Genomic DNA, 27289 nt, shown 5'->3' on the forward strand with positions numbered 1-27289 from the left:
TGGCAATTAATTCAGTCTTCAGCCAGCTGAGGTTCTGCCCAGAGAAGGTTGTTTTTCCTCTATAGCAGAACATCTGAAACCTCACAGCAGTGTCAGCATTCCACAGGCTGTGAGGAGGTATACCAAACCTGCTGGGGTTGAGAACAGGTTGACGAGATAATTAAAAACTTTAAAGCAGATTTTTTGTAATTTTTTTTTAAACCAAATGAGGGACCTGACCTACTCAGCACATGACCTTTTGGCTGGATGAAAGCTTTGTTTTTAGCAGCAACAAGCAGGAAGTGCCAAGTGCAGTCATCCCTATCCTTCCTAAATGCTATAGGGAAGGTCAGAAACAAATTGAAACATAAATGTTGCAGGAAAATAATGGAAATGTCACCCCTCAGTTCAGCAAGGCCAACATTTCGCTCCTAAGCCTCTCTTTGCACTTCTTTTTTTTTCTTAAGGCTTTGATTTATCACCACTTTCAGAAAGAAATATTTTTCCCACATGCAAGTTGCAAAGTTGATTTATCCTGAGCGGTCATACACAACTGTAAGCTTCATACCAGTACTACTGTTGGCATACCATACCCTATAGAAATTCCAACTCTGATATCTTCAACTTCATAACACATTCACCAAGGAAATCATAGAATCACCAAGGTTGGAAAAGACCTAAAAGATCATCCAGTCCAACCGTTCACCTATTACCAATAGCTCCCACTAAACCATGTCCCTCAACACAACATCCAGTCTTTTCAGCACGACATCCAGTCTTTCAAATCTTTGAAAAGCCACTTATAAACCAGTCTCCCTGCCTGCAGGGCTGCTCTGCCACCACCTCCAGCTGACACTGCTCACAGAAGTGATGCAGTCTTATGCTATTACGCGGTATCATCTGAATGCTTACCTTTGAGCAAACCCAAGCAACAAAATCCCAAGAAAAGATCCTTTCAATCCACTTGGTCTGGTTCCCCTGAGGATTATGCACTGAGCGAAATGTCTGCTGACCTAAAAGCAAAGCATTGAGACTTCCTCTTTGAGGTGTTGCTTTTTCCCCCCTCCCCTCACCAGGATGAGCTCTCTGGCTGAGGCTGACACAGAGCAAACAAGCACAGGAGTGGAAGGAGGAGGTTTAAAAAATAAAAAATTAAAAATTAAAAGCAAACAACGGGCAGAAGAAACCAACAACCAAACAGCAGAACTGATATCTAGAGGCTACTGAGGAGCAGCATGGAGCAGCCTGCAGAAGCCCCTCAGGCAGCACCCAGACGAATCTCCCAGGAGAGACAGAAGCTCACAGGTCTGCCCTTGTACTTCCAAGGTTACCTGTCAGTGCGGCGCTCACAGTGCCAGGTAAGCTGCACCAGCCCACAAAGCTGACATGTTTGGGCATTTCCTCAGATTCCTGCTAGGTGCTAATCCTCTGCTGATAGTGGTGGGAAATGCTGCTCGGTGCTGGCCAATGCAAATAGTTGTGCTGAAATAATTATATCTAGCTTAGTTTGCGCTTTCATCTCATCTCAAATTACTTGAGGAAACAAACAAACAAAAAATTAAAATAAGTTACACAAGGTAACCATCAGTATTCTCCTGGATCCCATTTATAATTTACCTACTGAATTATAATATTATGATGATCACATACTTACTGAAACATGGATTGCTCTCAACCAATTTCATAGCTACCACCACAGCGAAATCTAATGCAGTATTTTAAATACCAAGACAGTTTGGATGTTTATATTGCTTCAATGTATCATCTGTTTTCTACAGAAGAGTATTCATCCCGAAATCTTCAGCACCACACCACCATGATATGTATTAGCTCTGCTGTGCCTCCTTTTTCTTGTTGCAGTGAGCTGCTGATTCCACACAGGTGGACTACCTTCAAAGCGTAATGATGATTTGTTGAGCCAGGATAATTATTTACAACCCAAACTGGTAAATGCCCACATCCTTTTAATCAGTGCTACCACGCTCAGAGCATGGACTCAATCAAGCTGATTGCCATTTTTTAGCACTTGATAATGACAATCCCAACATTTAGGGACTGTACCTACACTCACACCTCCATGGAAGCAGATGCACAAAGTAGAGAAAATTAGTTGTGCACTGCAAAAAGGAGATATAGTCAAGAAACTGAAATAACACTGTGGCTCACAAATACAGGAACAAGCTAGTAGCAGAGAAAACAGAAACTCCAAGAAACCAAAAGGAGACAATTAATAAGCCGTTCATTTTTCTGCAGCACTAAAAATTATTCAATGCCTTGCCTTAGTGTAGCATGGAAGTACCCTCATATTTAAATAAAACTCCTTGTTACAGTCCTGTATTTGTATCCTTCTATGTAAAACCTTTGTTCCCTGAAAAATCCCTCCTTCTGAAATATGGTTAACTACCATAATGAAATAGCAAAAAGTAACAGGACATAGCAATAACACAGACTAGTCTGTAGAGGAGACTCACATGAGATGAGCAAGGTGTATTATCATTTATGAGAAACCAGACACCCAAGGAAAAAAAAATGTGTGAATACATTTTTTTTGAATAAGTGAAACAATTGGAAATGTTCTTGGGCAACTGCTACTGCATCTCCATAGAGCACAAAGTCTATAAGGCGCAATCCAAAAGCTTGCCATGACATCCAGCCCCAGCACACAGCAGTCACTGACTTCATTAACTTGCTTGAGACAGATGATTTGATGAGGACATTTACACCATTGCAGCACATTGTAGTGCTCAGAGGTTGGGGTCCAAAGGCAGAGTGCTGTAGATAACCTTACATTAGTAGTGTGAGCAGAAAGACTAGTTAGGGGTTGCAGGACAGAGAGCAAGGACTTCCTGCAAAATATTCCAGGAGAAATTTGTTTACTGTAATTCCTACGACTTAGCAGATTTCACAAGTTATTTATTTCTCAGTTTTTGTGACTATCTCCAACTTTGTGCCAAAGAAAATCCCCAAACAACATCCCTCAAATAAAGAAACAAGCAACAAGTAAGGAAACTGAACACTAGAACAGCATTCAGAACTGTGTTACGCTTTTGTGTTTCCAGTCCCCTGAGAACTACTTTTCCTGGGATACTGGTCACAAAAAAATTGAGAAAAATGAGAAATCTTTCCTCACTTGAGTATGAACATATTTTGGAACCTGCAAGAAGAGTGAGACAATTTTATTTACCTGGTCATGGTGTTGATTCACAATGTGCAGTGAATGCTACTGCACATAATTTGAAGACAAAGCACGCAAAATATCACTTCATATACAGGAAGCGTAGTTAGTAGGTCAGACTACTCACAAGCTCTGTGATCTTGTCCCCTATCTTGTCTTTACTTGTCCAGCAAGTAAACTGGTGAGATCAAAGTTATGTGCAAATAGATACTTTGACTGAATATATTTTTCTTACCCCCTTTAAATTGATTAATATTAAAAATACTTAAATTCATTACAATTAAAGTTTTCTACTTTGATGCCATTGTTTTAGACAACAATGTTTGTTGTCTAGGATACTAGACAACAAAGAATAGAGTATATGCATCTTTCTAACTTGCAAAAAACTAGTAAACTTTTTTTTCATTTTGCATAAGCTGCATAGAAAACAAATAACTACTCGTTCTTTAATGATCTTTAAAACTGATTTAAAAGCACACAATGACATTTTTTCATAGCAGTTCTTTCAGCATTTTATGGAAATGAAAAAGATTGTCTTGATGAACTGACATGTCCTCCTCTGTAACAGGAATTTAGACTGTTTTGGACAGAACTGAGAGGAACCATGCTCTTCTTTTACGATGATAAGAAGGCACCAAAGGTGAGTGGCATGCTGTCTTTGTAACAGCAGATTGAATTACGTACTTCAGTTATTTTCATTAATCAGTCCTCATGTACTCTAGATAGCTCTCTGCAGCCCTTCCTTCCTCACCCACACAGTCCAGTACTCAACATAGCAACAGGAAGGCTCTTTTTTCTTTTTTTTTTTTTAAGCCAGAGTGAAGCAAACAATAGTGTTAATCTGTTTCATCAAAGCAAAAAGGAAGATTTTTTTTTGCTACCTGAGCTAAAAATGTATCCATGCTGCTCCATAACATTATTGCACACTCCTTCCTCAGTTGTGCACAAGGGTAAAAACAGTATCTTGATGCGTAGTATGACCTTCCTCTGTGCAGCAGAGAAAAATGTTCTTGGTATAACCATTGGAAGATTGTGGCTATGGGTTTTGCTGAAGTGAGAAAGCAAGTACATGGGGAGGTCTCTTGTCTTTAATGTGCAATTAAGAAGAAAGGAAAAAATCCAGAAAGCATGTTGTGGATGGTAAGTTTCTGTAAGCAGAAACAAAGGACTTTGAAATGTCTCTCAATGAAACTTAACCCAACATCTGCCAAAAAAATAAAGTTTCCCAGTATTTTCTTCTAAACAAATTTATTTGAAGAACAGCTACGTTTTGGTGAATTTTTCAACTTGTGCCATTCCTTTTCTTTGTTTCCTTAGTACTCACACAAACTAGATATATCAGCTTTGACCTCAGTAAGCAATGTTTATCCAAATGAAAACGACTCTGCACAGTTCATCCTGATGTTGCTGAATGAAAAACTGGAAGTGAAGGTAAAAAGAGAAAACCTACAATTTATAACCCCTTAGTGCTCTACCTTGTCTACCTTTAGATATTCAGAGCTCCAGGTGGGAGTAAAGCTTTCTTCTTGGCAGCCTGTAGCCAAAAGGGCAGTCAATGAAGGAGGCAGCACTAAGGAACCTAACATCAGCAAAAATCCTCCTTCAGGCATTAGACAGTTTTCTCTGGAGCATCTGGGAACCTAAATAGAGCAAAGAATTGAACAAAAAAATATGCAAGAAAAAAAGAGCAGGAAGTATCCCACTGACAGACTCAGGTCTCCTGTAATATAAAAAGGGTAATAATATATCTGACCAGTGCCTCACCCCCATTCAAAAGCTTAGAGACTGTAGGGACTACCTGTAGACTGATAGGGACTACCTGCAAGGTTTAGGATAGGTCACCTATCTCCTTAGCTCGGCCTTCCTATTGGATCAACACAACCCGCTCCATTTATTCCAAAAAGCCCATGAGTTTTCATCTTCCCACCTCCATCCTCTCTCAATAATTGAATATGGAGTAGTGGAAGTGCAGAGGGTGTGATTTAGTTTGACAGGAGGCTTATTTGCAGGCAAGGCACTTCTAAATGTGTGAAAGTTATCTGAGCTTTTACATGAAAATAATACTTGTTCTTCTTTTTGCTATAGTCGTTCTTACATTCAATTTCTATTCTCTTAGGCTGATAACTGTGAATATGGGAAAGAATGGAAGGGTTTTATTCTCACCGTAACAAAGGTAGGGAACAGTTTTGTGTCTCACTCAGTACTGAAAGCACATATGAGGACTTTTTTGTCTTCATATATGCAACAAGTTGGCTTAAAGCCTTGTTTCCAATGTGCTTGCAAAACAAACATGCCCACCCCTCCCTGCAAAGACAGCAGAATTCAGTTTTTTTCACCTCAGCTCATCTGCCATGGTATCCAAACAGCTCCCAGTCCACTATTAGCAAGGAGAGACATCCGCACAAGTCCACCTCCTTGCATCTGTGAGAAAAGGAGCATGTGCTGAGAGAAACAGCATCTATAAATACTTAGCAAGGGATGAAGAAATAAACAAAGAAATGGCTAAACTGCACATCTGAGAGAACCCACTGAGACCTACCTTATGCTCTACCAGGAAAAACAACAAGAGTCTTCATTTCCTATCAGCATCCAGTGGGCACTTAGGAAGAGATGTAACCAGTGATTCCCTATTCTGAATAGCTAGCACTGTCCTTCCTTTGGGGCACCTTCTACTAGTCTAGCAGTCAACACCTGCAGCAGTTTTGTCAGCGGAAATAGTTTAAAAATGGAAGGAAGGAACTTAGATTATTCTAGCTCTGGCTTTATTTATTTCCCCTCAGTCTCTTTAGACTGATGAACTACTTTTCTCCCCTTTCTCAGTGCTTGAGAGTCCAGGGGGTCATCTCCATGCTTTGAAAAAGGTCATCAGTACTTACTGTAAAATAACTGTATTACAATCATTTCACGTAAACCCATCCTTAAATGCTGAATGCACTTGAAAAATAGCAAGACTTTCTCTAATAACGTTCAGGAGAAAAGTTTGTTCACAGGTGAGTTTACACTGGTGTAGCTGAATCACTTAAAAAGCTGAGGTTAAGTGAAACAAGTTAAATTTCATAGTGTAGCAACAGCAAAACATAATTGTTCCCACTTTTGTTAGTGGGTATCTCTGGTAAATGAAGGTACAGATGTGTATGTATTCTGCTATTCTAACAAAAACAGATGCGCAGCATCTTACTCAAAACATAAGTATACACAAACCTTCCAAATTACCATATCTGCTTTAACCAAGCAGGTACAAAAGACTACCACATGGCAGCTGCACTCTGGAGGTTGCTGTTCTGCACGCAGAAAACAGTTGCTCACATTTGTCCAGTCTTTAATTTTCAACTATGCTGCTCATTTTCAGTTGTCAGTTCCACTGGATGAGTCATTATCACCTGGACAACTTACAAAAATACATGAAGTGCTAGATAAAGAAAAGAAAAGAAGGATTATGCTTAATGACTGTTCCTGCACATCCCAGAATAAAGAAAGCCTTCCCAGCAAGGACAACAGTTGCACAGCAACTGCTATGCCAGCGTAAGTTCTGACTGAAATATGCAAACCTCAGTCCAACTAGAGAGCCTTCCTTTCTTCTTTCCAAGAATTGTTTTCATAAACAGGTTCAAAATTCAACTGTTGTACAAAGGTTTAAAATATTCGATGAACAAAATTTACCTTAAGGCCTTTACAGAGATTTCGTAACAGAAATTTTACTTCTACAGCTTTTCTACAATGCCTTTTGTTTTGAAAAGGCTGCATGTAGAATATTGCTACACTTGATAAACCTTTTAGAAAGCCACATGCTGGACCTTCTGAAAATATACTGATTACCATTGAGAAATTCCAGGTAGATCCAGGTTGGTCTCCACACTCTTTGCAAGGGCCCAGAAAGCATCACACTGAACCCAAGTGCCACTTTCTCTTTGAGAAGGGTGAAGCACTGCTCTCCTGTAATAGATTAATCACCACAAATCCTCCAGATGTCATGCCCCTTGGCTGCCATAGCTAATTACCTTGGATAAGCCTGACACTGCGCTAACCTGGTAGACAACATTTCTTTGCACAGCTGAGAATAACGTGGCCTTGCTGGTGTAACTTGCATCCATGCTATTTCTCCTCTCCATTCTATGCAGGTGCTTCTATGCAGTATCTCGGAAAGAAGCAATAGAGATGTTAGAAAATAACCCACTGTGTGGGAATTTGATCCTGCGCCCTGGCAGCGACAGCAAGAACTATGCAATCACTGTCCGACATGTGCTGGAGTAGGTTGCTTCCGTAACGCGTTACCCTATTCTTAAGTAGCATGCACTGTATTGAAAGCTGAACTTACAATACCCACCAAACACATGTGAAATATGTGCCTCTCCTTCAGACTACTTTGAGAAAAGTGGGCGAGCAGGGATGGGCCTGAGACCAATCTATTAATCCTCTGCTCCTCCAAAGTCAGCTTGATTTAAAAAAGAAGCACTGAAGATCAGCCACCAAAAGTCTATTGCCTTAGGAGAACAGTCTTCCCACCTGCTGCCTACCCTTGAAATGCTGCCCAATTTAAGAAATCTTCATGGAGAATAAAACTGAACGGGCCGTATCTCTTTCTGAAATGAACAAAAGAAAATGAGAGACAAATATTTTCTAACAGTAACTTGATCTAAAATCACCTTATTTTAACTGGATTGCCACATTCCAGCTTTGCAGAGCTTCAGAACAAGTCTTCTGAAACACCAGGAATGACATTTGCAAATCCCAGTGTTCCTAGTTTCCTCTCCTAGGAGAGCAAAAGTCTCACCCTGCCACACACACACTTCAATAGACTCTGGGGATATTACAAAGCACACATCCACTGCTCCTGCAGAAGAATTCATAATGACAACATTATTTCATTTCTAGCTGCCTGTTGACTTATATTTCATTTCCTTTCAGTGCTCCAAGCATAAAGCACTACAGAGTGACGTCCAGAGAAAGAAGTTACATTATTGAATTGGAAAGACAGGTAAATGAACTATTTCCTTGCTGGAGATTCTTAAGCAGGTGTAAAAATCGCTTCTTCACAAAACATTAAAAAAGCGAGAGTCAACTCCTAACTATAATTTGAAAAAAAAGAAGTATATAGATATTTTGCCTCTCGTTAGTGTAACTAACCTAATCATTAAGAATAAGCATAAGAACTAGGATAGTAAGAAAAAAACCACCCACGTTATACCTCTTCCTCCTACTACCAACAATAAAATCAAACCACCACCACCCACAAAACAAGATTGCTTCACATTTTCTCAGCTAGAGGAAGTTCAAAATGCCAGGATCCAGAAAGCATCACACAGAATCAAAGTGCAACTTTCTCTCTGCGAAGGGCAAAGCACGGCTTTCCTGTAATGGCTGACTTCTTGAAACTTTTTGAAAGATGAAACTAACTTAACTGAGGTGTAGTCAAGGGTGCCTGGTCCCCATTGTATGGTTTATGAAAGTGTTTTTTTCCCCCATCGCTTTCCCTGAGACTTTGTTTTGCCAATGTCCCCAGAAACATCCAAATGTTTTGAAAAAGCAACTGCAATTAAACTACCTGCTGATGGCACAAGGGCACATAGACCTAAACCTTTTTGTTTACTCATTTGATGGAAAGAGTTGGGCATTCAAAGCTCAAGTTGTTACCATTGGTTGTGGAGAGCTGTCCTAAACCTCACAGCATCTAAATGCTAGATGTAAATCCAGTGTTAGTTGTTTGAAAAACACTGCTAGGCACCTCAGGCTGCCAGCATGTTTTCAAAAATGCATTCTCACTAAAACACATGTAGTATGTTTTGTTTGGTGGTGTTTATTTTGTTGCTATTATTTGTGAAACAGGTGACAGTTAAAAGCCTTGAGGATGTCATCAGTTACTTTGTGATCCAAACTCATGGGAACCTGAAGCCTTTCATCATGCAGACATGCAACGAGGCTCTGCAAATGGACTAGAATTCTGAAAGTAAAACAAAAGAAAAGTCCTGATGAAACAGAGGTACAAAAAGGAGCCACTTTCCATCCTCTGGGAAACTGGAGATTCAGCCTTCAAAACAAGTACCTGAAGTGGTCAGCAGCAGGACCAAAATTTAGTATTTTAAGCCTCTAAAGCATGCCAGGCACTGTATCTGACTTTTGCCATGCAAGATGATTCACTTATTTAGAAGACAGTTTTGCTGGTGCAGTTATCACTGCTGTAACTCATGACAGGTTTAATGCTGAACCTAAATAAGAATTGCACACAACAGATAAACACCTGCTCTAGCTATTGCATCAGATGACACATTTATTAAAATAAACCTCCAAAAGCTATCTGGTCAAAACAAATCACCCTTTAGATGGATGTTCAGATTGCTGTCCTGTACTGCAGCAAAGCCTATTTTCTGTAATTACAGAACATGTGACAATTAACAGGGATGGACAGACCTTTCAGGTAGAATTAAGCCCATTGCATTTGGTTGAAATACAGTTCTTTTCTTCAAATGACTACTATACAGACAAAACATTTCTAAAGGCAGAAGGAAGATTATGAATGTCAGTTTACCCAAGACCCTTGCTTCTATTTGTTACAATTTAGATTTACATACAAACCCTGTATTATTTCAGGATGTGAGATTGTGACATGGTGTCACAGGTGCCTCTGTATTTGCTAGAACTGTAGCATGTTCACAAATTCACTGCATGTATTTGGAAAAGGGAGAATGAAAACATGCTCTTTAAGGGGAAAACCAGTGCTCTTTATTATGGGGAAACCAGTGTAAAAGGCATTTGAATGAGAAAGATCTTTAATGCTAATTTAAAATTTAATCTTTGTAAATCAACTGCTCTTGCAAAGAATATTTTGAAGGATTGCTCAATGTACTTGAGCACAAAGGTAGCTGCTTCCTCATTATTACAGCCTTGTTCCAGCTGCTGCACAAGAACGCAGCATCAGTCCTAGACACTCACAAGCTTTCGCTACAAAGACAAAAAGCAGTTGTGAGATCCAGGTGGTGTAACACATCTCTGCACTGGCAGCACTACACCAGTACTGACAACAGTGCAGATCTGGAATGAAAAACTCCCAGCCCACAGCTCGCTTGCCCAGTTTGAGTGAGCCCACTGAACACTTGGTGGAAATGCTGGCAGAAAGCAGTACTTGATTGAGAAATGGGCTGCAAACAAATCCTCACTGAATCACCTAACTTCATGTGAGTGAATGCATTTACATCACAGCTATCAGCTACTCAGAAAGCTATTCATTTCAAAATGTGAAAAAACGTTTTAAGAGCCACTTGACGTGTCCACTTCAATATGAAGTTCCCTTAGGTAATATCTTATTAAGAAGTTAACTTACTTTCAGAAGATTTTAAAAGTCTGCTAGAAGTATCTGGAGATGTGCTTTCTCAGTTTTTCTGTCTCAAATTGAGAAGAATCCATCTGTGGAATGGACACAAATCCTACATACACTCAATAAGAGCAGTACCAGTCAGTTCTGCTCCAGCCTACACGTGGAATTTTTAGCAAGGGTCTCACAAAGCTGTATGCACCGTTATCTGCAAGAGTCATTCTGTTAACTTTACCTGAGGTCCTTCAGGTAGCCTTCAAGCAAAATAGCGAGACTAATACTAGTTTGCTCTGCTGCATACCTCAAAAGCAGGAGCACACCAGTGTGTGCACCCACTCAGAAATTCATTTCTTTCCCCAGCTCATAGTTGTGAGAGGTGACAGTGCTTTGTTTTAACCTGACCATTTAAGTAAGTGATCCTTAGTAATAATCAGCAATTTTAGTTTAGGCTCTAATGTTGTCACAGGCAAACATATTGCAGTTGTTATTTAAAGTGCAAACTTACTGTCTGCTTGTGCCACCTTTGCGCTCCAAATGTAATCTTTTGTCCAGTTTCAAAAAATATTAAGTTTTTACTTAAAGAAATAGGCTACTTTAAAACGTACTATTACTAATCTAGAAAATGAGATCTATGAACTCTACTGACTGTAAAACTATATATACCTTCACAAATATATTCCACATGTAAGACAAAATCCCAAATAATTATGTTGATTCCAGATATTCAGTTCCATATATCTCGTTGTTCAAGTGACCAGCTTAATATCCACTGTTTCTGGCTACAACTGTCTGAGAAAGGAAAAACAGGTAAAATTCCCAAGCAGTAATGTTCATTAAATGTGAAAATATCCCTAAATCTTAATAAGAGATGCTCAAGGATAAATGGCTAAGTAGTCAACACCCTTTTGCAACATCTGGAGGATTCAGAGATGAGCATTCTCCATTTCTGAAGCTTAAAAACATCGCAAGGTTTTTTCTAGTTTGTAGGATCTGTTTTTATCCTAACCCCACTTTACTCTCATCACTAGGGAATAATAAAATAAAGCTACCCTCAACCCCACCCAAACTATCAGCTTCATTATCTCATGTTTAAAAGATAATGTGGTGTTATGGTGCTTCTGTAACGCACCTCTGCCTCCTGCAATGTAAAATTAGTTTTTAATTATTTAAGCATATTCTTTATACCAGATATCCTACTAACAGATTGAGATGATACCAATTCAGTGTACTGCAACTCAGACTCACACTGTGGACACGTGTGCAGCATAATCATTCACTATAAAGAAATGGTACCAGAAGGAGCAGCCAAGGGAACATCATTTGCTGTGACAATCATCCAGGGCCATTTGCCTTTACCTCTTTCGAAGTAATTTCTTGCCTCAGTACTCTTAATTAGGTAAGGGCAGAAAGGCTCAACCACACCGACTATTTTCTCTTTCTTGAAGACAAAGTTTTATTGTCTGAAGTGTTAACTCAGCTCTCCGATAGGGTTCCACTTTCCCCATATTGCAGTTTTCCCCGAGGAACAGTCTTAGTGCATACAGTGAACAACTCCAGCTGTCTTGATTTCAGGGAAGTTATGACAATTTACACCTATTCAAGACCTGGCTCCCTACGTTGCCATATAGAGACTGACAGAGCAGCCACTCTGACATGCGGCATCACTTACAGTTCAGAAGAGAGCACCACCAACAAAACAGAAAAATGCATTTGCTTTTAAGTGGATGTTTAAACATTTTGAATGGATTATCTCTCATGTGGATGCCAAGTCTGAATTCTCATTTGAGAATGAAGTAACACGTGAAATGGATTTGACATGTTCTTAGAACACCAGGAGTATCATAAGATAGCCATTTCCCCAGTTTTTGTACTCTTCTCTGAGCAGCTCAACTTATACACAAGGACAATTCATTCCGTTCACCACTCTTCTTGCTTTCTTCAGCTCCCCACTAATGAACATAAATCTTGGTTTTCAAGGTAAGGACTGTACTGGACATTCCATCTTGTAGAGTGACCAATCCTCCTTTGAGCAAACTAGTTTGAAGATAATGGGAACAGATGAAACAAATCCAGTTTGTCTTCAGCGCAAAGCCACCAACTTTCATCATTTGTTTTAACTAAGGCTTCACCAAAAAAAAAAAAAAAAAAAGGATAGTACCATCTTTAATAGCTGAAAATTAGCACACTCCTTTCAAAACAAATGGTCCTGGAGTGACTTCTGTATCTCTACCATCAATTGTCTTCCTGAACAAAGTAGTATCTCACTGGTGGCCCTGGCAAGTCTTCATCTCCATCAGTCTCTGGAGCAAACGATACTGTCAAGTCCACATACTTTTTGTCAGCTGATGGCTTCACAAGCTTTTGCATCCTACAAGGAAATGAATAACAGTTTAAGATAAAAGAAGGAATTGCAGTGTGAATTCAGAGCCAAATAAGGACTAATTTCATTACCAGAAACCACAACAACAGAGCACGAGGCTTCTTTTAATGTCGACACAAAAGTTGTTCCTCCCTTTCAGCTACAGCAAATAGCATTCTGCTACTTCTGACAAACTTTTCAGCCTGCTAGTGAGCTACACTGCTCACTAGTGCTCAGTACAAACAACAGGAAATGGGCAGTTTCAGATGGGATTCCTCATGCACATGATTTCTCATTGACATCCTACTGAGATACAACACAAAATTAGTTTTCTGCCCAGAATTCTGGTTGGGAAGTAGGATCAAACTCTCGGCCCATCCACAGTGGCAGCTTTTAGTACTTTATTAGGGAGACCCACTCCAGTGCAAATATCAGATGTGCAGTTCTCATGGAAAGTGATTCTGTTGAAATTAAGACTTTTCAAGTCCCTGAATTCTGAACGTGAATAGCTAGGAGGGGGGAAAAGCATCATCTTTAATGACCACAAAGTGAGGTCATTAAATGTGAGCATGAGATGTTTCAGCGCTGCTTCCCCTTTTAGCTCTCTGTACTTTTATTACTGCAACAGAAGCCTCAAAAGATACTGCTAGCACTGTGAAGTTGCACAATAAATACTTCAAGCTCACTTTCATTACCTATCTTTAGATGTCTCAGAACTACTTTCTTGCTACTTTGGAACACTAGTTCACAAGGCCAGCTCAAATGGCAGCAGGCTTGAAGAACACATTCATTCTGATTCCCTGTAGGACATGAGAGAAGCATTCACTTCTTGCTATAGTTTAGGATGCAGGACAGAAAGCTGCTATCCCTGAAGTACTTGTTCTCTTGCAAGAACACAAAGTTAGCCTCTTTTCAGCAGAGGTATTGATGTCACATACATTTGCATGAGGAAATTTCAAGTTACAGAGCAAGGTAATAACCACGTCTCTAAAACCTGTTTCTGAGGCGTATGCTACCAGTGGAAGCTGAAATTCTGAAATGAGATGGTCTAGTAATGCTTGCTGTCATATTACAGAATCAGAGGATCATTTTTGTTGAAAGGGTCCTTCAAAGACCATCTAAGTCAACCACTCCTCACATGGCAAGAACATATTTCACTAGATCAAGTTGCTCTAAGCCCCACCCAACCTGACCTCAAATTTATGTCAAGGGATAAGCCACCCAAGAAGAAAGATTTTAAGCACCTCAAAAACAACAACAACAAAAAAACAACACACAAATAAGACCAGAGTTTGCTGTATACATCTTACAATGCTTTTGGGACTGCTTGTAACAGCATCCCAAAAGAGTGGTAACTACACAGAAAGCTTGAATAATGTCTGGGGCTTAACAGAAATTCTGAATATTATTACAAAAGGCAGCTTCAAACCATGCCTTTGATTTTGTTATACACTCCAGTCAGTCAAAATTACAGCTGTGTAAGAAGGAACATAAACAATTTATTCTGAGGTAGGCTATATGCCAGGCACCCTAAAGGTAGCATCAACTTTGGACTCTTCTCCACATCAAAGTCATCCCTTTGCTCACATGTATACTACTTTCTCTCAAGTAGATCTTTTGTCTCAAGCAGACAACTGATCAATGCAACTATTTACTCAGCAATGTCAGTGAGCACTGACCAGCATACGCTCCAGAAGAGCTATGATTGACAAATTTTGAGCTAGCAAAGTTCAATCAACATATATATGAATCACATCTAGCTACCCTTTTGCAAAGGCCTAGCAATAAAAAAATAATGCTCTGCCCTCATACCTTCCAACTTGATGTGCCCTGATTTCCTATCAGGACACATCACTGCAAACCCTTGCAAACTTTTCAGTTTAAAAGGGCTGAAGTGAGCTACAACCTGAAGGAATTACCACAAACTTTAACAGACTACCATAAATCTCAATCTGCAACCAACACGTTCATTTCTTCCTGAATGTCTTCTGCTTTCAGGACTAAGCTGATAAATATCACCATGAGTTCTAAGCCTGATTAAAAAGGATCAGTTTGTCTTATTCTGTTAAAATCAAAGCATATTATTTCTCCCCAAAATTGTCAGACTTTGGCTTCTCATGCTAGCGTCCATCAGTCAGAGCAGCATTTTGCAAATCTCCTTCCTCAACACTAAGTTAACTTACCTTCTCCTCCAGCCCCCAAATATTCAATTCCCAAGTATAAGTAACTAGCAAATGCTTGGGGAGAAAACACTGCTGTCAGACCCACAATCTTGTGTTATACCAGTCAACATGATTTGTAGGTGCACTCACGTATCTAGATCCATTTTCCAGTTATACTTACGTCAGCTTTAATCTTTTAATGTGACCTGGCATCACAGGAACATACAGCATTTTGACTCCCTGTACAACCATAGTTGGTTCAATTCCGTATTTCTCCTGGAATTCACAAAGCACATTAAAGGACTGCGCTGACTGCACAGACCAGCAGGTACAACCGATGTTCATACTACATCTCATGACTGAAAACTATAGATCTCAGGCAGAAAATATGCTAATGCATGGACACTGAGGTGTTATTAATACACAATTGAACAAGTGGATTAACAAAGAACTTGGGATGTATTTTACTTAGACTCAACCTCCCATTAACATCAATTTTTTCTAGAATTATTCTGGTTTAAATAATAATTTGACAAATGCAAAAAAGCCAATAACCCCAAACAAGAAGGTTCTATCTTCTCATCTTGCATTAACCCAGTGCAATAGGTATCTTACTCTGACAGCGTTTATGAAGTCCAACAGTGTAAAATCCTCCTTTCCATAAATTGTCCACCTGTCCCAGATGGTAAATGATATCCCATTTCTGTTTTAAAGAAAGAATGATTCTTTGTTACTTTAGAATGTGAACTCAGGCATTTCCTTTAACTATATATCAAAAAATTGCTACCTCTTCCCATGATTTGCAGTTTTATCTTAATCTCTTCCCTCCCTGATGCCACTTCTCCAGCTCTTTCACCTGCCTAAGCACAAGACAAAACCTGACTCCAAGTGAACACAGTATTGGGTAATGAATTTTCTGTTTTCAGGCCTGTTGAAAAACAGGTTTTGTACTGACCACACGTTACAGTCTGAGCATACAGGATGTTTATTAATAAGCAGGTGACACATTTATCTCATCTAGATTTTTAGAGCCTAGCTACCAACAGCTTCCACTGAAAACCAAAATAAACCCTTAAAACCACTAGTTTTAAAATTAGGACAGAAGTGTTTATCAGCTGCATTTCCAAACAAGGAGTTCTCAAGAGATGCATTATTGGATATCCTTGGCAGTACTGAGAATTTCAGTTACATTGTTAGTAGTAAATGGCTAATGGAGCTTGATAGCAAGCACTAAGTGACCAATCTTCAACCTCAAATATCCGTAACATTTGACCAGAATTTGAATGCGAACTTTGATTCCACCGCATTTCTGCTACACGCACACATACAGCACTGATCTGATTCTGAACTTAATAACTGTACATGTCTTGCACTTGTTTTAAGTGAGAAATAGCATGCTTCCAGAATATTACCCTTCTACCATCATCCTTCCTACCTGATTTCAGTTCTTCTTACTTTAGCTGTTTCTGTGAAGACCATTATGGGAATGGCTAGGTTCAGAAAACAGTTCTTGTATGCATCAGCTGGGTAACCACCCACAACTTTGATGAGTTCCAGTGCAACCTGCAATAAATAACAATCACGTGTTTCCTAAGACTAAAAACAGGTGTTGTATCATCAACACTAATTTAGTTAACAGACCACACAACAATAAGCAATATGCGTTGTTGAGATGAGCCTTTGTACAACCCACAGATTCAATCGCATATGAAGATGCAAACCAAATACGCCACAGAAACCAACTCTGCTGCAATTACTTAAACTGTTCAGAAATACTCCTTCTGCAGGAACTCCTGCAAACTTTTACAATTCTAGACACTCCCAACAAAGCATGTAGTTCTGTTGAGGTGCATGGATGTGAACTACTGCGGAAAAGATCCTTACTACTCTTGACACTAGCACTCTGATGGAAGCTGTTAAGTGCAGAAAACAAACCAAAACTCTATTATTCCTCTTTCTGGACAATGAGAAAGGAATGATCAGGAAAGGATCAGAAACAAAAGCACCGAGGGTTGACTACAGCTAAAACCAGACGGACCTTCTGTACTGCTACACAAGAAAAATTGAAGAATATGTCCCAGTTTTGACCACGGTAGTAGCAGATGTAGTGCTGTGATTTAAATTTAGGAGGAAAATAGTGCAGATACTACACTGAAGTTTGAGTTGTTGCTGAGCAGTACTTACACTAAGTCAAGGACATTTCAGCCTCTTGTACCATCGTGCCAGTGAGGAGCAGGGGGTGCACAAGGAGATGGGTGGGAACAGAACCAGGACAGCCAACCCAAACTGGCCAAAGGGATATTTCATACTGTATGGTGCCATGCTGAACAATAATACTGGGGAGAGTCGTTCAGAGACTGGCTGAGCACTGGTTGGCAGGTAGTAATTAGGAGTGCGGGGAGAAAAAGGGAAGTGATGTACAACCCCTTCTTATTCAACCCTTACCACAACCCAAGAGTTTTACCTTTTTTCCCCCTAAATCACTCAGCCAACCCACTGCAGGGGAATGTGCAAAATGGGTGTGTGATGCTCAGCTGCCTGCTCTGCCAGGTTAAATCACAACGAAATCCATGTTTGAGATAACAGTATTTATTACCTATCAGACTAATAACTACCATTATAGTAGAGATCAGAATGATGTATTCATACTGATTTTTAAGCCCGCTTCTTAAATGAGGTTCTGTCTGCATAGCATTAACGAATATCCAGATAGCAGTGGTTTTAGGCAAAGAACAGTAACTGAAAGAAATACTACATTCACTATTTTTAGAAGCATACTCACCAGCCCTGAAACTGCAGCAGTAGCTGTTGCAATTGCAGGAATAATCTTGCCAGCAATGCGCTTTGTTTTGAATCTATCAGCTGGTTCAATGTTGTACATCTTGGCTCGCAAGTTTGATGCTGCTGTTATGAAATCTACATGTCCGTTACTATCATCATCTTTTTCAAAGGCAATGGGCTTCATTTCTAAGTCATCTGTACGTGGGCGAAAAGCAAAAATGATTATTAGAAAAACGAAGGGATTCTAAGCTTAAGTTACAGGCAATTAGAACTTCAACAGATATTTTTCATGTTCTGCAGCTTGGTACTCAACTTATAATTGTACCTGCCTTTCCATACTAGAAGGGGAAATTCCCATACCAGCACCTGCCATGGTTATTGTTAGAAGTGAGCAACACATGAATTATCAAGAGGTCCAGAATACTGTTTTCCTTTCAACACCATGAATTAATTTTGGATGGTCCTGTGGATGTTTCTTATTAAACTCTACTCATATAGCTCTTCTCCTATGAGAATTCCCTCTATGAGCTTTGTTTATCTGCAACTATATTGGTATGAACTCAGAAGCATGGTAGACAGAGATTAGGGCTCTCCATGGGATGGGCCAGAGCTAAAATAATCTCTCCACTGCGGAGGTTTTAGCCCTCATGGCCTACAGATGCACAAATGCAGTTCTTGCACAGTGACCTCTTAATGTTACCAAACACAACAAGATTCAAAAATCCACATTTTAACATATCTAAAAGATACTGATGAAGATTATCAGCCTTCACAATTTAGGACAATTTCAGATTGATTCCTGCAAGAAGTAACTCTCAGCCTTCTCATGCTGAACTAACATATCCAGCTGTAATCTACTCAGGATCTTTCTCTTCCTTCAAGTTTAATGTGCCAGTACCTGCTCACAGTTAGCACAGCTGTCCTTACATGGTAACATAGCAGAGAATCATATACCAATGAATTATGAGATGCCTGCAAGTTTTCAGGTCAAGCAATTAGGACAATTACCTGCACAGAAAGCTTAGCAATCAGCTACCTACTTCTTACAGAATTAAACAATTGCTTTATCCGAAGACCTGAATGCAGTGCAATTGCAAGATGTCACTAAGCTAGAAAGCTAGTATACTCTACTCACTTTGCAGAGCTTCATTGGACAGTATAGACTTCTCCAGCTGGAAAACAGCATTTCTTTCATCCTCACTGCTGACTGGAATATGATCGGGTTTTCTTGCAGTTTCATCAGTCTGTACAACCTGCAAGTGTGTAGTGTTTAAAGGAATAAAATACAGGCACTTTGTACAAAGTAAGTCTACTAAATTTTCTATGTTCCCTGCAGTCTTCCCCACCCAGGTATGAGAGACATGGACTTACTAGAGCAAGTCCAGCCAAGAGGCATAAAGATCATTAGGGCAGTGGAGCATCTCTCATATCAGGAAAGGTTGAGAGAACTGGTGCTGTTCAGCCTAGAGAAGAGAAGGCTCAGCAGGATCAAAGTATATAAATATCTGGTAGCAAGGAAGTACAGAGCCAGACTCTTAATTGGTGCCCAGTGACAGGACATAGGGATAAAGGAACAAACTGAAGCACTCAAAATTCCACGGGAAACATAATGTTTGCATTGGAATAGACAGCTGCCAGAGATCTTTCCATACATCAGCCATTTTGTGGTTCTATGTCAAAACAGTTTTTTGTTTCATGATGCAGGCATTCACAAGGCAAGTATTAACACTGGGCAAGAAAACATGAAACTACCTTGGGAAATGTTATCTATGACTTTTGAATGGTAACAAATGCTAACCACCACACAATAACACCAGCTATTTTGAAGTTAACACTTAAAAAACAAACATAAAAGTAAAGATACTTCCATAAAACTACCTAGAGAGAAATTACAAGTTTTCTCTAACCAAGGATGGCTTTAGTGTTGCTCATGAAGCACATTTTTCTACTTTTATTACATAAATACAACCTTGTATAAACTTAAAAACCTTACTGACTCAGCATCACACGTGCACTGAAAAAGCTACAAGTCATTTGCACAATCCCCCCCCAAAAAATCCACTTTGCAGTTAGCATCTGGTGCACAGACACCCTAGATCGATCAAGCTGAAGCAGTCCTACATGTCCCATACTTGTTTCCCCAAAATTCATTTTCATTCATGTTTATTTCAGACCAGCATTAAAGTACAGAGTAGTGGAGATAAGCAACACTGTGTGGATTATGTTTTCTGGAAACTTAAAATCATACTTACTTTGTTTGAAGGTCTGAACTCTGGTACCTCCACAGACGAAGTTATCTTCAGAATAGTTTCTTCTGACAAATCCTATTATTGTTTTGAAAACAAACAAACAAACAAAAAATGATTTCAATTTATATCAACTGAAAAAACCCTCTGCAAAGAGACTTTGTTTGCAGGACCATTTAAAAGAATACCAAATACGAAAATAATCCCAGAAGCAGACAGTGGTGTTTCACTGAAACATCATCACTGAAACTTCAGATGAGGTTTACAGTGCACAAGACCTGCAGAGGAATGAAGTGCCTAACACTGAGCAAACTGAGCCAAACTTATACCTCTGGGAAATCAGATTACTCCTGTAGCCATATCAATATGTAGAGGCAAAAATTTATTTGTACAAAATGTCAGATACGTATGAAATACAGCATGATAGCTGCACTGATAGAGATGCATGTAAAAATAGGTATAAAAAAAATTAAGTCCAAGCATTAAAAAAACACAATACATTTTATATGATGTTAAAATGGTATGTGTTTGTCCACAGAGTACTGAAAACAACTGGGACACTCCAAGACAGCATAAACACTTGTTATATTTTGATTTTTGCTGTTTGCAGCACAAATGGCAGGACAGTTTTCCTGGGAATTTTGCTCTGCAATGCACAGCAAGTCTGATTGGCCTGGCATCAGCCTTACTGCACAGCACCTGGATGGCATAGCTCTGTCCAGGGTCTCCTAATTGCACATAAGGGAGCCTTACTTGTGCACAACACTTGAAGTAGTTAAGGACATAAGAAGCAAAATGTAAACACGTGACTTGCAAGAAGATCCAGTTAGACAAGACAAAGGCTAGCATGAAAAAGGATAAGCAAGCAACAAAGTGGCTGTAAGTAGCAAAAATAACAACTGAAATAATAACTCCTCAGCAAGATTCCTAATAGGCTTTAAAAATGCCTGAAAAAGATCTTTAATGCAGTTATTATATTACATAGGAAATGGTCTGTCAAAATAAGGATTTACGACTTCAGAGCTTACTGAAAATACCTAACCTGAACTACTCATGCATTTTTCTGGTTTGTAATTCAAATCAAGACAAATATGTATAAACAGCTGCTGAATAACCCATGCTGATGGGCAGATTAAGAATCATTTTAGTTTTGCAAAGGACAGGCAACCGGATGCTGGATCAAAATTGTATGAGTATATACCCAGGTTATGAAATAAGAACACTACTGCAGTATTGATTACCTGTTCTGTGAAAGGAACACAGTACACTGTAGCGAAGAGTTTGGCTGCACTCACAATGAAATCATAGTGCCTAAAGTGGAAGATAATTTTCAATTTTTTTAAGTTTCAATTACCCACATGCACATTTGCAATTATATTCACAGAGATCTTGCAAATATACACAGAGAAAAAGAATTTCTAACCTTCAGAGCACATTATCTAAAATAAAGATTTTGAGGTCCTCAGAAGTCTTCCCCAAAATTAAGTGACATTTTATGAGTGTGAAGTTATTTAATGCTAGGATTAACTGTATTTTCGTAACCCCTGCAGTCAAGAGAGCAACTACAAAATCTTACACAACATTAATGCGTGGATAAAAACCTTCACCTCAAAAATTCTCTGATACTTAAGAATGATCTCAATTTTCACCCACACAGAGAATGAGGAGTGTTTCTTTAGTCACACAGTAAACAAAATCTGTTGTTCTAAGCCTTTTCATGCTAGGTAGATATTGTCAGAACTTCTCCTAGCACCCTCTGATCTCATGTCAGAGTTAAATTACCTGTAGTAAAAGTTCAAGATGGTTCACTCAGTCTGCAACTATATAAAACTCTGCACTAGTACACATCAAATTATCAGTCCAACTTGCAGTGCCATAATGCCACTGCTCTACTACGGGGTCAGCTTCACAGGGTATTTTAAAATGCAGAGCAATACTTACAAAGGATCATTAAAATCAAACTTCACTGGGAAAGGCGGCCTCTTTGGTGACTGCCAGAACAAACCTGGTTAGAAGACAGAGTTAAGATGAAGTCCTACAACAGCAACACATGACACGTGCCATGAATTCACAGGAGGCACACGGAGGTGTTTGCACTTACTTCCATCTTTTAACCGTGTATCAAGGGGAAATGAATGAAGAAGCTGAAGAGCCTAGAAGGAAAGACAGTGGCTTTAGCAGTTTGTCAGGCTGATGCAACATCACAAAATCAAAATCTCCTTTTTAGTAATAACATGAAATCTTTACACATCTTTTAAGGCTCTCCAATATGTACCACAAGTCTTAAAGAGTTAAGAAAATCTAAGACCTCACCTCTCACCTCACCAGTCCCAGGTCCAAGCAAAATAATACAGTAAGCAGCGTGTTTCCCCAACCTTATCACACCTACAGGATTCTGGCATACAAATTCACAACTGGGAAAGCAACATTTTCAAAATCTAACAACTGTCATCACAACACAGATGTGGTACTTTTATTAATATACACTTCTTTACTACAGAATTCCCCCCATCCTCCCCCAAACACACTTGAAGCAAAATTGTGGATCACACTTGAAGAATAAGTGGCCCATATTTCAGCCAACCTTTCTTTGATAGCTTTAAGAAAAATCAAGTATACAAAGAGTTGAGTAACACAAAGTGTAGTGGGAGATAATGAAAGGTACTGTACTTTAATAAAAGATACCTAGTCAGTTGGGAAAAATGCCAACAGAACTGAATGGAGAATCCTAGATAGAGCTATTAGGAAATAGTTAATAGAATAGTCAAAAAAAAAAAAAAAATCCTCCCAAAAATCTCTACAGTAAAAAAGAGGTAGGGATGCAATAGTTTTAGATTTCAAGCAAAGCTTGTTATTAATGAAGAAGAGAAGGAAACACATGCAAAGACTTGGAAAACTATTTATTTAAGGGTACCATGTCCCTGTCAGTCCACAGGTGCCCCATTTCCACACCCTAGTTACCTACCTTGTGGCTAAAATACTTCTCAAACTTTACTCTTGCAAGTTCCACACACTGAGTCCAATTTCGGGGTCTTCTGCTGAGTGTTTTAATAACATGAAAACAGCCTTCTAAACTCTCCCCTGATTTCATTCTCTAGATACAGAAAACAGATAAACAGATACAGAAAAATAAACAAATATTTAAAAAGATTAGTCACAAAAGTGAAACAGCAAGTATGACCTTATTGAGTTGTGGGTAAAAGGAAAGGGAAGGTCGCTTTGTGAACATTAACCTTCATGTGATCCCTTCCCTATGGGTTCTCCACAGAACTGCTGTCCGCTTGTTTTACTTCCAACTTCCTTGTCCAAATGACCATTAGCCATTATAGACACAAACAGATAAGTGTGCAAGTCTGATCTATTAGGTAATCAAGTTCACTCAGAAGTACATCTTCCCTTCATTTTTTCCCAGCTGACTGCACTTATGATACTTACTGTTCTTGCTAACAACCCCTCTGTTTTTAATTCCTGTATCATGTACGGGCCACATACAAGACTAGCTCTTAGTGACAGCAGAAAAATCCTATGAAACATCACCAAACGCCTTGGCCAAATAAGTTTTCAGAAAATACGAACAAAGTCAGAAAACAAATCGTACTTAATATAAATGGAAACAAAATGTTTAAAGCATTAGTTCAAACTCCAGATTTTACCCAGGCAACATTCTCCTACCTGTAAAACTTCCTCTGCAGATGGATAGGTCTGCCAAAACTTGTTAAACAATGAAGGCTTGTGAGAAAACAAACTTTCAAACTAGAAAATAAAAAAGAACAACATGGCATTTAACACCAAGTACCTCAAATACCTCACCTTCTCAAATACACAGTCATTTCAAAAGCCTGGGAACTTATTTCCTTACCTTATCTCTTGCCCACTGTATTGTATGTTCAATGGCAGCTGGAAAAGACTTCAAGGTGCAAAAAGGTATTTCCTCTTCTGGTGGATCCCGCTATATTTAAGGGGAATTGTTTGTAAGGGAAGGCTTAATAAAGTTTATTACCAATGATAGGACCAGGAACTTCAAGGCTACACAAGTTTCCAACACCACTATTATAAAATACAAGGTAGCTCATTTATGCCTAAACAAAGAAGGATAAAACAAATTTTGTTTTATGAAGAAGCATCTGAACAACACAGGAAGTAAAACTCAATCCTAACACACAAAGAGCAGAAGTAATTACCAGCCAGTTTATCCCAGGTGTGCAGCTCACATTCACATACACTTGCAAGGTAAAACCACCCTGTCTCACAAAGCCTGAAACATTTTTTTTCCATGGACTACAGTAAAGCTGTAAGAATTATCAACATCAGTGCTGCATGGCAAGTGTAGCACTTTCATAGGAACTTAAGTTGTGGAAAACCGCAAGGGTTTGGGGGTAACTTCCTTCCCCTCCATTTACAAAGAACTGATATGCATCTTCATACAAACATGCAGACTAATGTCTACTACTGAGACTTGTGTTTCTCCTGCCTGCCTTTAGAGATAGTATCACCAAGAACAGAACAAATAGGCAGAAAATAGCTCAAAGAAAGAAAACCACAAGCAAAAAAACAGCTTGCGTTCTTACTTTGAAGGGATCTTTGGGGGAAAAAATACAGTCAACTTCTTGTCAAGCACTTAAGTCATGCAAGAAGGAAGTCCTTCTTTGGCCTCATGCGGTATTCAGACCTTATTCAAATGAACTCAAATTTGTCCAAGGCATCACTTCAAGACTGTGAGTTACATTACAAAATTTTCTCCCTCCCCTTTCAAAAGAGGAGATAAGATTTCTTTCATCATTCACAGAGCTTTTAATTATTGGCCTAGATGTAATCACCAGGTAGGTAGAGGGCACAGTACCACCAGTCTGCTCAAATTTTATTTCTCATGGAGCTTTTCTTCAGAATCCAAGGAAATAATTACTTCCTAATAGGACTGAATCTGAACAAGTCAAATAAGCCACTTATTTTAGACAGATACATAAACAATTAAAGAATCATACTGTACCACTGGACTAGCTACAGCAAAAGTTGGTAGTCATAAACAACTTACGTGACTATTATATGACTCTGTCAGATGAGGCACAACAACTTCTGTGTGTCCTTTTGTTCCCATGGTTCCAGAGTCTATCAGAGGACGCAGGTTTGCTACACAACGACTGATATGAAAAGACAGATAATCAGGATACAGAGTTATCTCTACACCTGCTTTGCAGGCATCACCAGAGCACAACCCAAACAGTCACTAGGGACCTTTCAGATCAGCAGAAAGCTTAAAACTCAAGAAAAGAACAGGTTAAATAAGATGAGCTACTTCAAGTTACGTCACGTCGCCATAAACCAGTGCCAATCTACAATTCATTTTATAAGTAGGGATTTTTACATTGAAATGTAAGTACATATTCCCATGCATAAGTAATTCAATCTGAAGACAGCTACACTTGCAATGAACAGGGACATCTACAGGTAGATCAGGTTGTTCGGTGCCTGTTGTTTACATCCTGAATATAAATCCCTTCCTCCTCCCAGCCAGCAATCTTGTCAAAGGAGCAGAGTAAATCTGAGTGAAACACTATCAAATCTTTTAAGTAGTTGCAATCCAGCGTGATTAAAAACATAAAAACAGAGGTTCACCTACCTATCAATGTATCTCCTTGCTTCCACATTGTCCAAAGCAGTCACAATCACATCTTGCTTGGTGTAGAATTCATCACTGTAAGTGTTTTCAGTGGCTGGACAAACTTTATTAATGTATGAATCAATTTTTAAGCAAGGATTGATGTTCAGAGTTGCTTCTGCTGCAGTATAGCTTTTAGGTTTCTGAAATATATACACATACATGCATATATATTATTAATATTCTGATATCAATAATATCACACCTGGTCACAAAAACATTGCTTTCATTTGCTAATCAACAATTCACTTGAATAAAAATGCTAGAATGCAAAATATACAATAAAAGAAATTATTTACTTACATAGCTCCTTCACATGTATTTCTCTTAGGCTTCGTCTTCTGTTTTATTTAAAGCAGTGCATAAATGGCACAGCACAAACGTATCCAGTAACTGAAACAGATGCTGCCTTTCTTACTCTCAAAGCATTTTAAGATGCTTTTAAGTGCAATTCATGACTTTCAGTGGGTAAGATTGTTACTGCTACTTTGACTGTGCAGCACAGATATCAAATATATATGAACAATCTCACTACAGCTATGTGTCCCACACAAAACCAGTTTCAAAAGCCAAACTGAAATGGAATTCTCAACCTACCTGACGCTTCTATGACTTCAAAATACTGTATTCAATTATCTACAGATCACCACTAAAGACCACCACCAGAACTCAGGACAGCGTGGCTTCTGAAAGCTTGCAGAGTTCACTTTCCATTTAACTAACCATCCAAAACATAATTCATTCCCAGATTTGCCCAACAGACAGGAGGTAAAAAAACCATCCGCTCGATTTTGGGCAGAGGAATTGTTTTTCCCTACTGCTGTCAAGGTTGGACCATCTTTTTTAATGCTGTGCCATGTTTGCAAATAAAGGGATATTCTCTCTGCTTTTAAGGTGTAAAAAACATTCATGCCTGATACTGAACATATGTATTTTTTTCCAAGCTATTTACTTGCTTGATAAAGACTAAATTAAGACAAAACATAGCATCTAGCTAACACTTAAGTCAAATTGTATTGTTAGTAGTAGTAGCTCAAGAAAACTTCTACTACTGCTGTCTATTTAGTTTATTCTCCCTGAATTTCAATGGTATAATATAGGCATATTAATTCCTGGTACTTTCTGATGCACCACAGCACTTGCAATCTGATTCTTTCTCTGAACAGTTGAGAGACTTCATCAGTCAAAGACACCAATACAAATCAACGTCAGATGAGTTAGGTTTACTCAACTGATACCAGTGATAATGCCAACACAGCATAGCCATCATTTAAAAATATACTGGACTCCATTACAGCTGGTCTCTGGACACAGATACACACATTCAGAAGTCGAGCTCCCGGTGGTGACACAGAACAATGAAACAAAACAACAGTCCAAGAAGTTTATTGAACAAAAAAGCCTACCTGTATGTGATGAGGTCGAAAAAGAAACTGTCTGTTCAGGTTGGATTTCTCTATCAAGTCTGGATCTGTAATTGTAACCTAAGTCAGAAGGGGCAAAAGCAATAGCTGAAGTTTATTTAAGTGTAGCACTAAGAGATACTCTTGAAGCAAACTGTACAGAAGTCGAAACAAAACACTCCTCTCATTATTTACTATGGCCCATAGCTCTGTCCATACTCA

The 27289-nt window shown here is 39.0% G+C and overlaps 2 protein-coding genes across 2 annotated transcripts in view; one reads left to right on the top strand and one right to left on the bottom strand.

The window, feature by feature from the left end:
• Positions 1-1109: 1109 nt before the first annotated feature.
• STAP1 (signal transducing adaptor family member 1) lies at positions 1110-9121 on the top strand. The gene is given in 8 exon segments (XM_042870607.1): positions 1110-1337; positions 3723-3794; positions 4472-4585; positions 5271-5327; positions 6504-6676; positions 7273-7401; positions 8060-8129; positions 8978-9121. Coding segments are annotated over 8 exon segments (882 nt in total). The 5' UTR covers positions 1110-1214.
• Positions 9122-11888: 2767 nt separating this feature from the next.
• The window catches only part of UBA6 (ubiquitin like modifier activating enzyme 6), a 30599-nt gene continuing 15198 nt past the window's right edge, over positions 11889-27289 (bottom strand). Inside the window, exons 19-34 of the mRNA XM_042870484.1 lie at positions 27071-27148; positions 25626-25807; positions 25041-25146; positions 23868-23957; positions 23681-23761; positions 22974-23102; positions 22110-22161; positions 21950-22013; positions 21250-21319; positions 20015-20086; positions 18898-19015; positions 17764-17957; positions 16417-16544; positions 15597-15684; positions 15163-15257; positions 11889-12828 (exon numbers count right to left, since the gene is read on the bottom strand). Coding sequence (XP_042726418.1) covers positions 12693-12828; positions 15163-15257; positions 15597-15684; positions 16417-16544; positions 17764-17957; positions 18898-19015; positions 20015-20086; positions 21250-21319; positions 21950-22013; positions 22110-22161; positions 22974-23102; positions 23681-23761; positions 23868-23957; positions 25041-25146; positions 25626-25807; positions 27071-27148 — 1683 coding nt within the window. The 3' untranslated portion in view covers positions 11889-12692. The remainder of the gene's footprint in view (positions 12829-15162; positions 15258-15596; positions 15685-16416; positions 16545-17763; positions 17958-18897; positions 19016-20014; positions 20087-21249; positions 21320-21949; positions 22014-22109; positions 22162-22973; positions 23103-23680; positions 23762-23867; positions 23958-25040; positions 25147-25625; positions 25808-27070; positions 27149-27289) is intronic.

This window comes from Lagopus leucura, unplaced genomic scaffold, assembly GCF_019238085.1.
Source record: "Lagopus leucura isolate 7727_CA_CO unplaced genomic scaffold, USGS_WTPT01 Super-Scaffold_100004, whole genome shotgun sequence".
NCBI classification, from domain to species: Eukaryota; Metazoa; Chordata; class Aves; order Galliformes; family Phasianidae; genus Lagopus; species Lagopus leucura.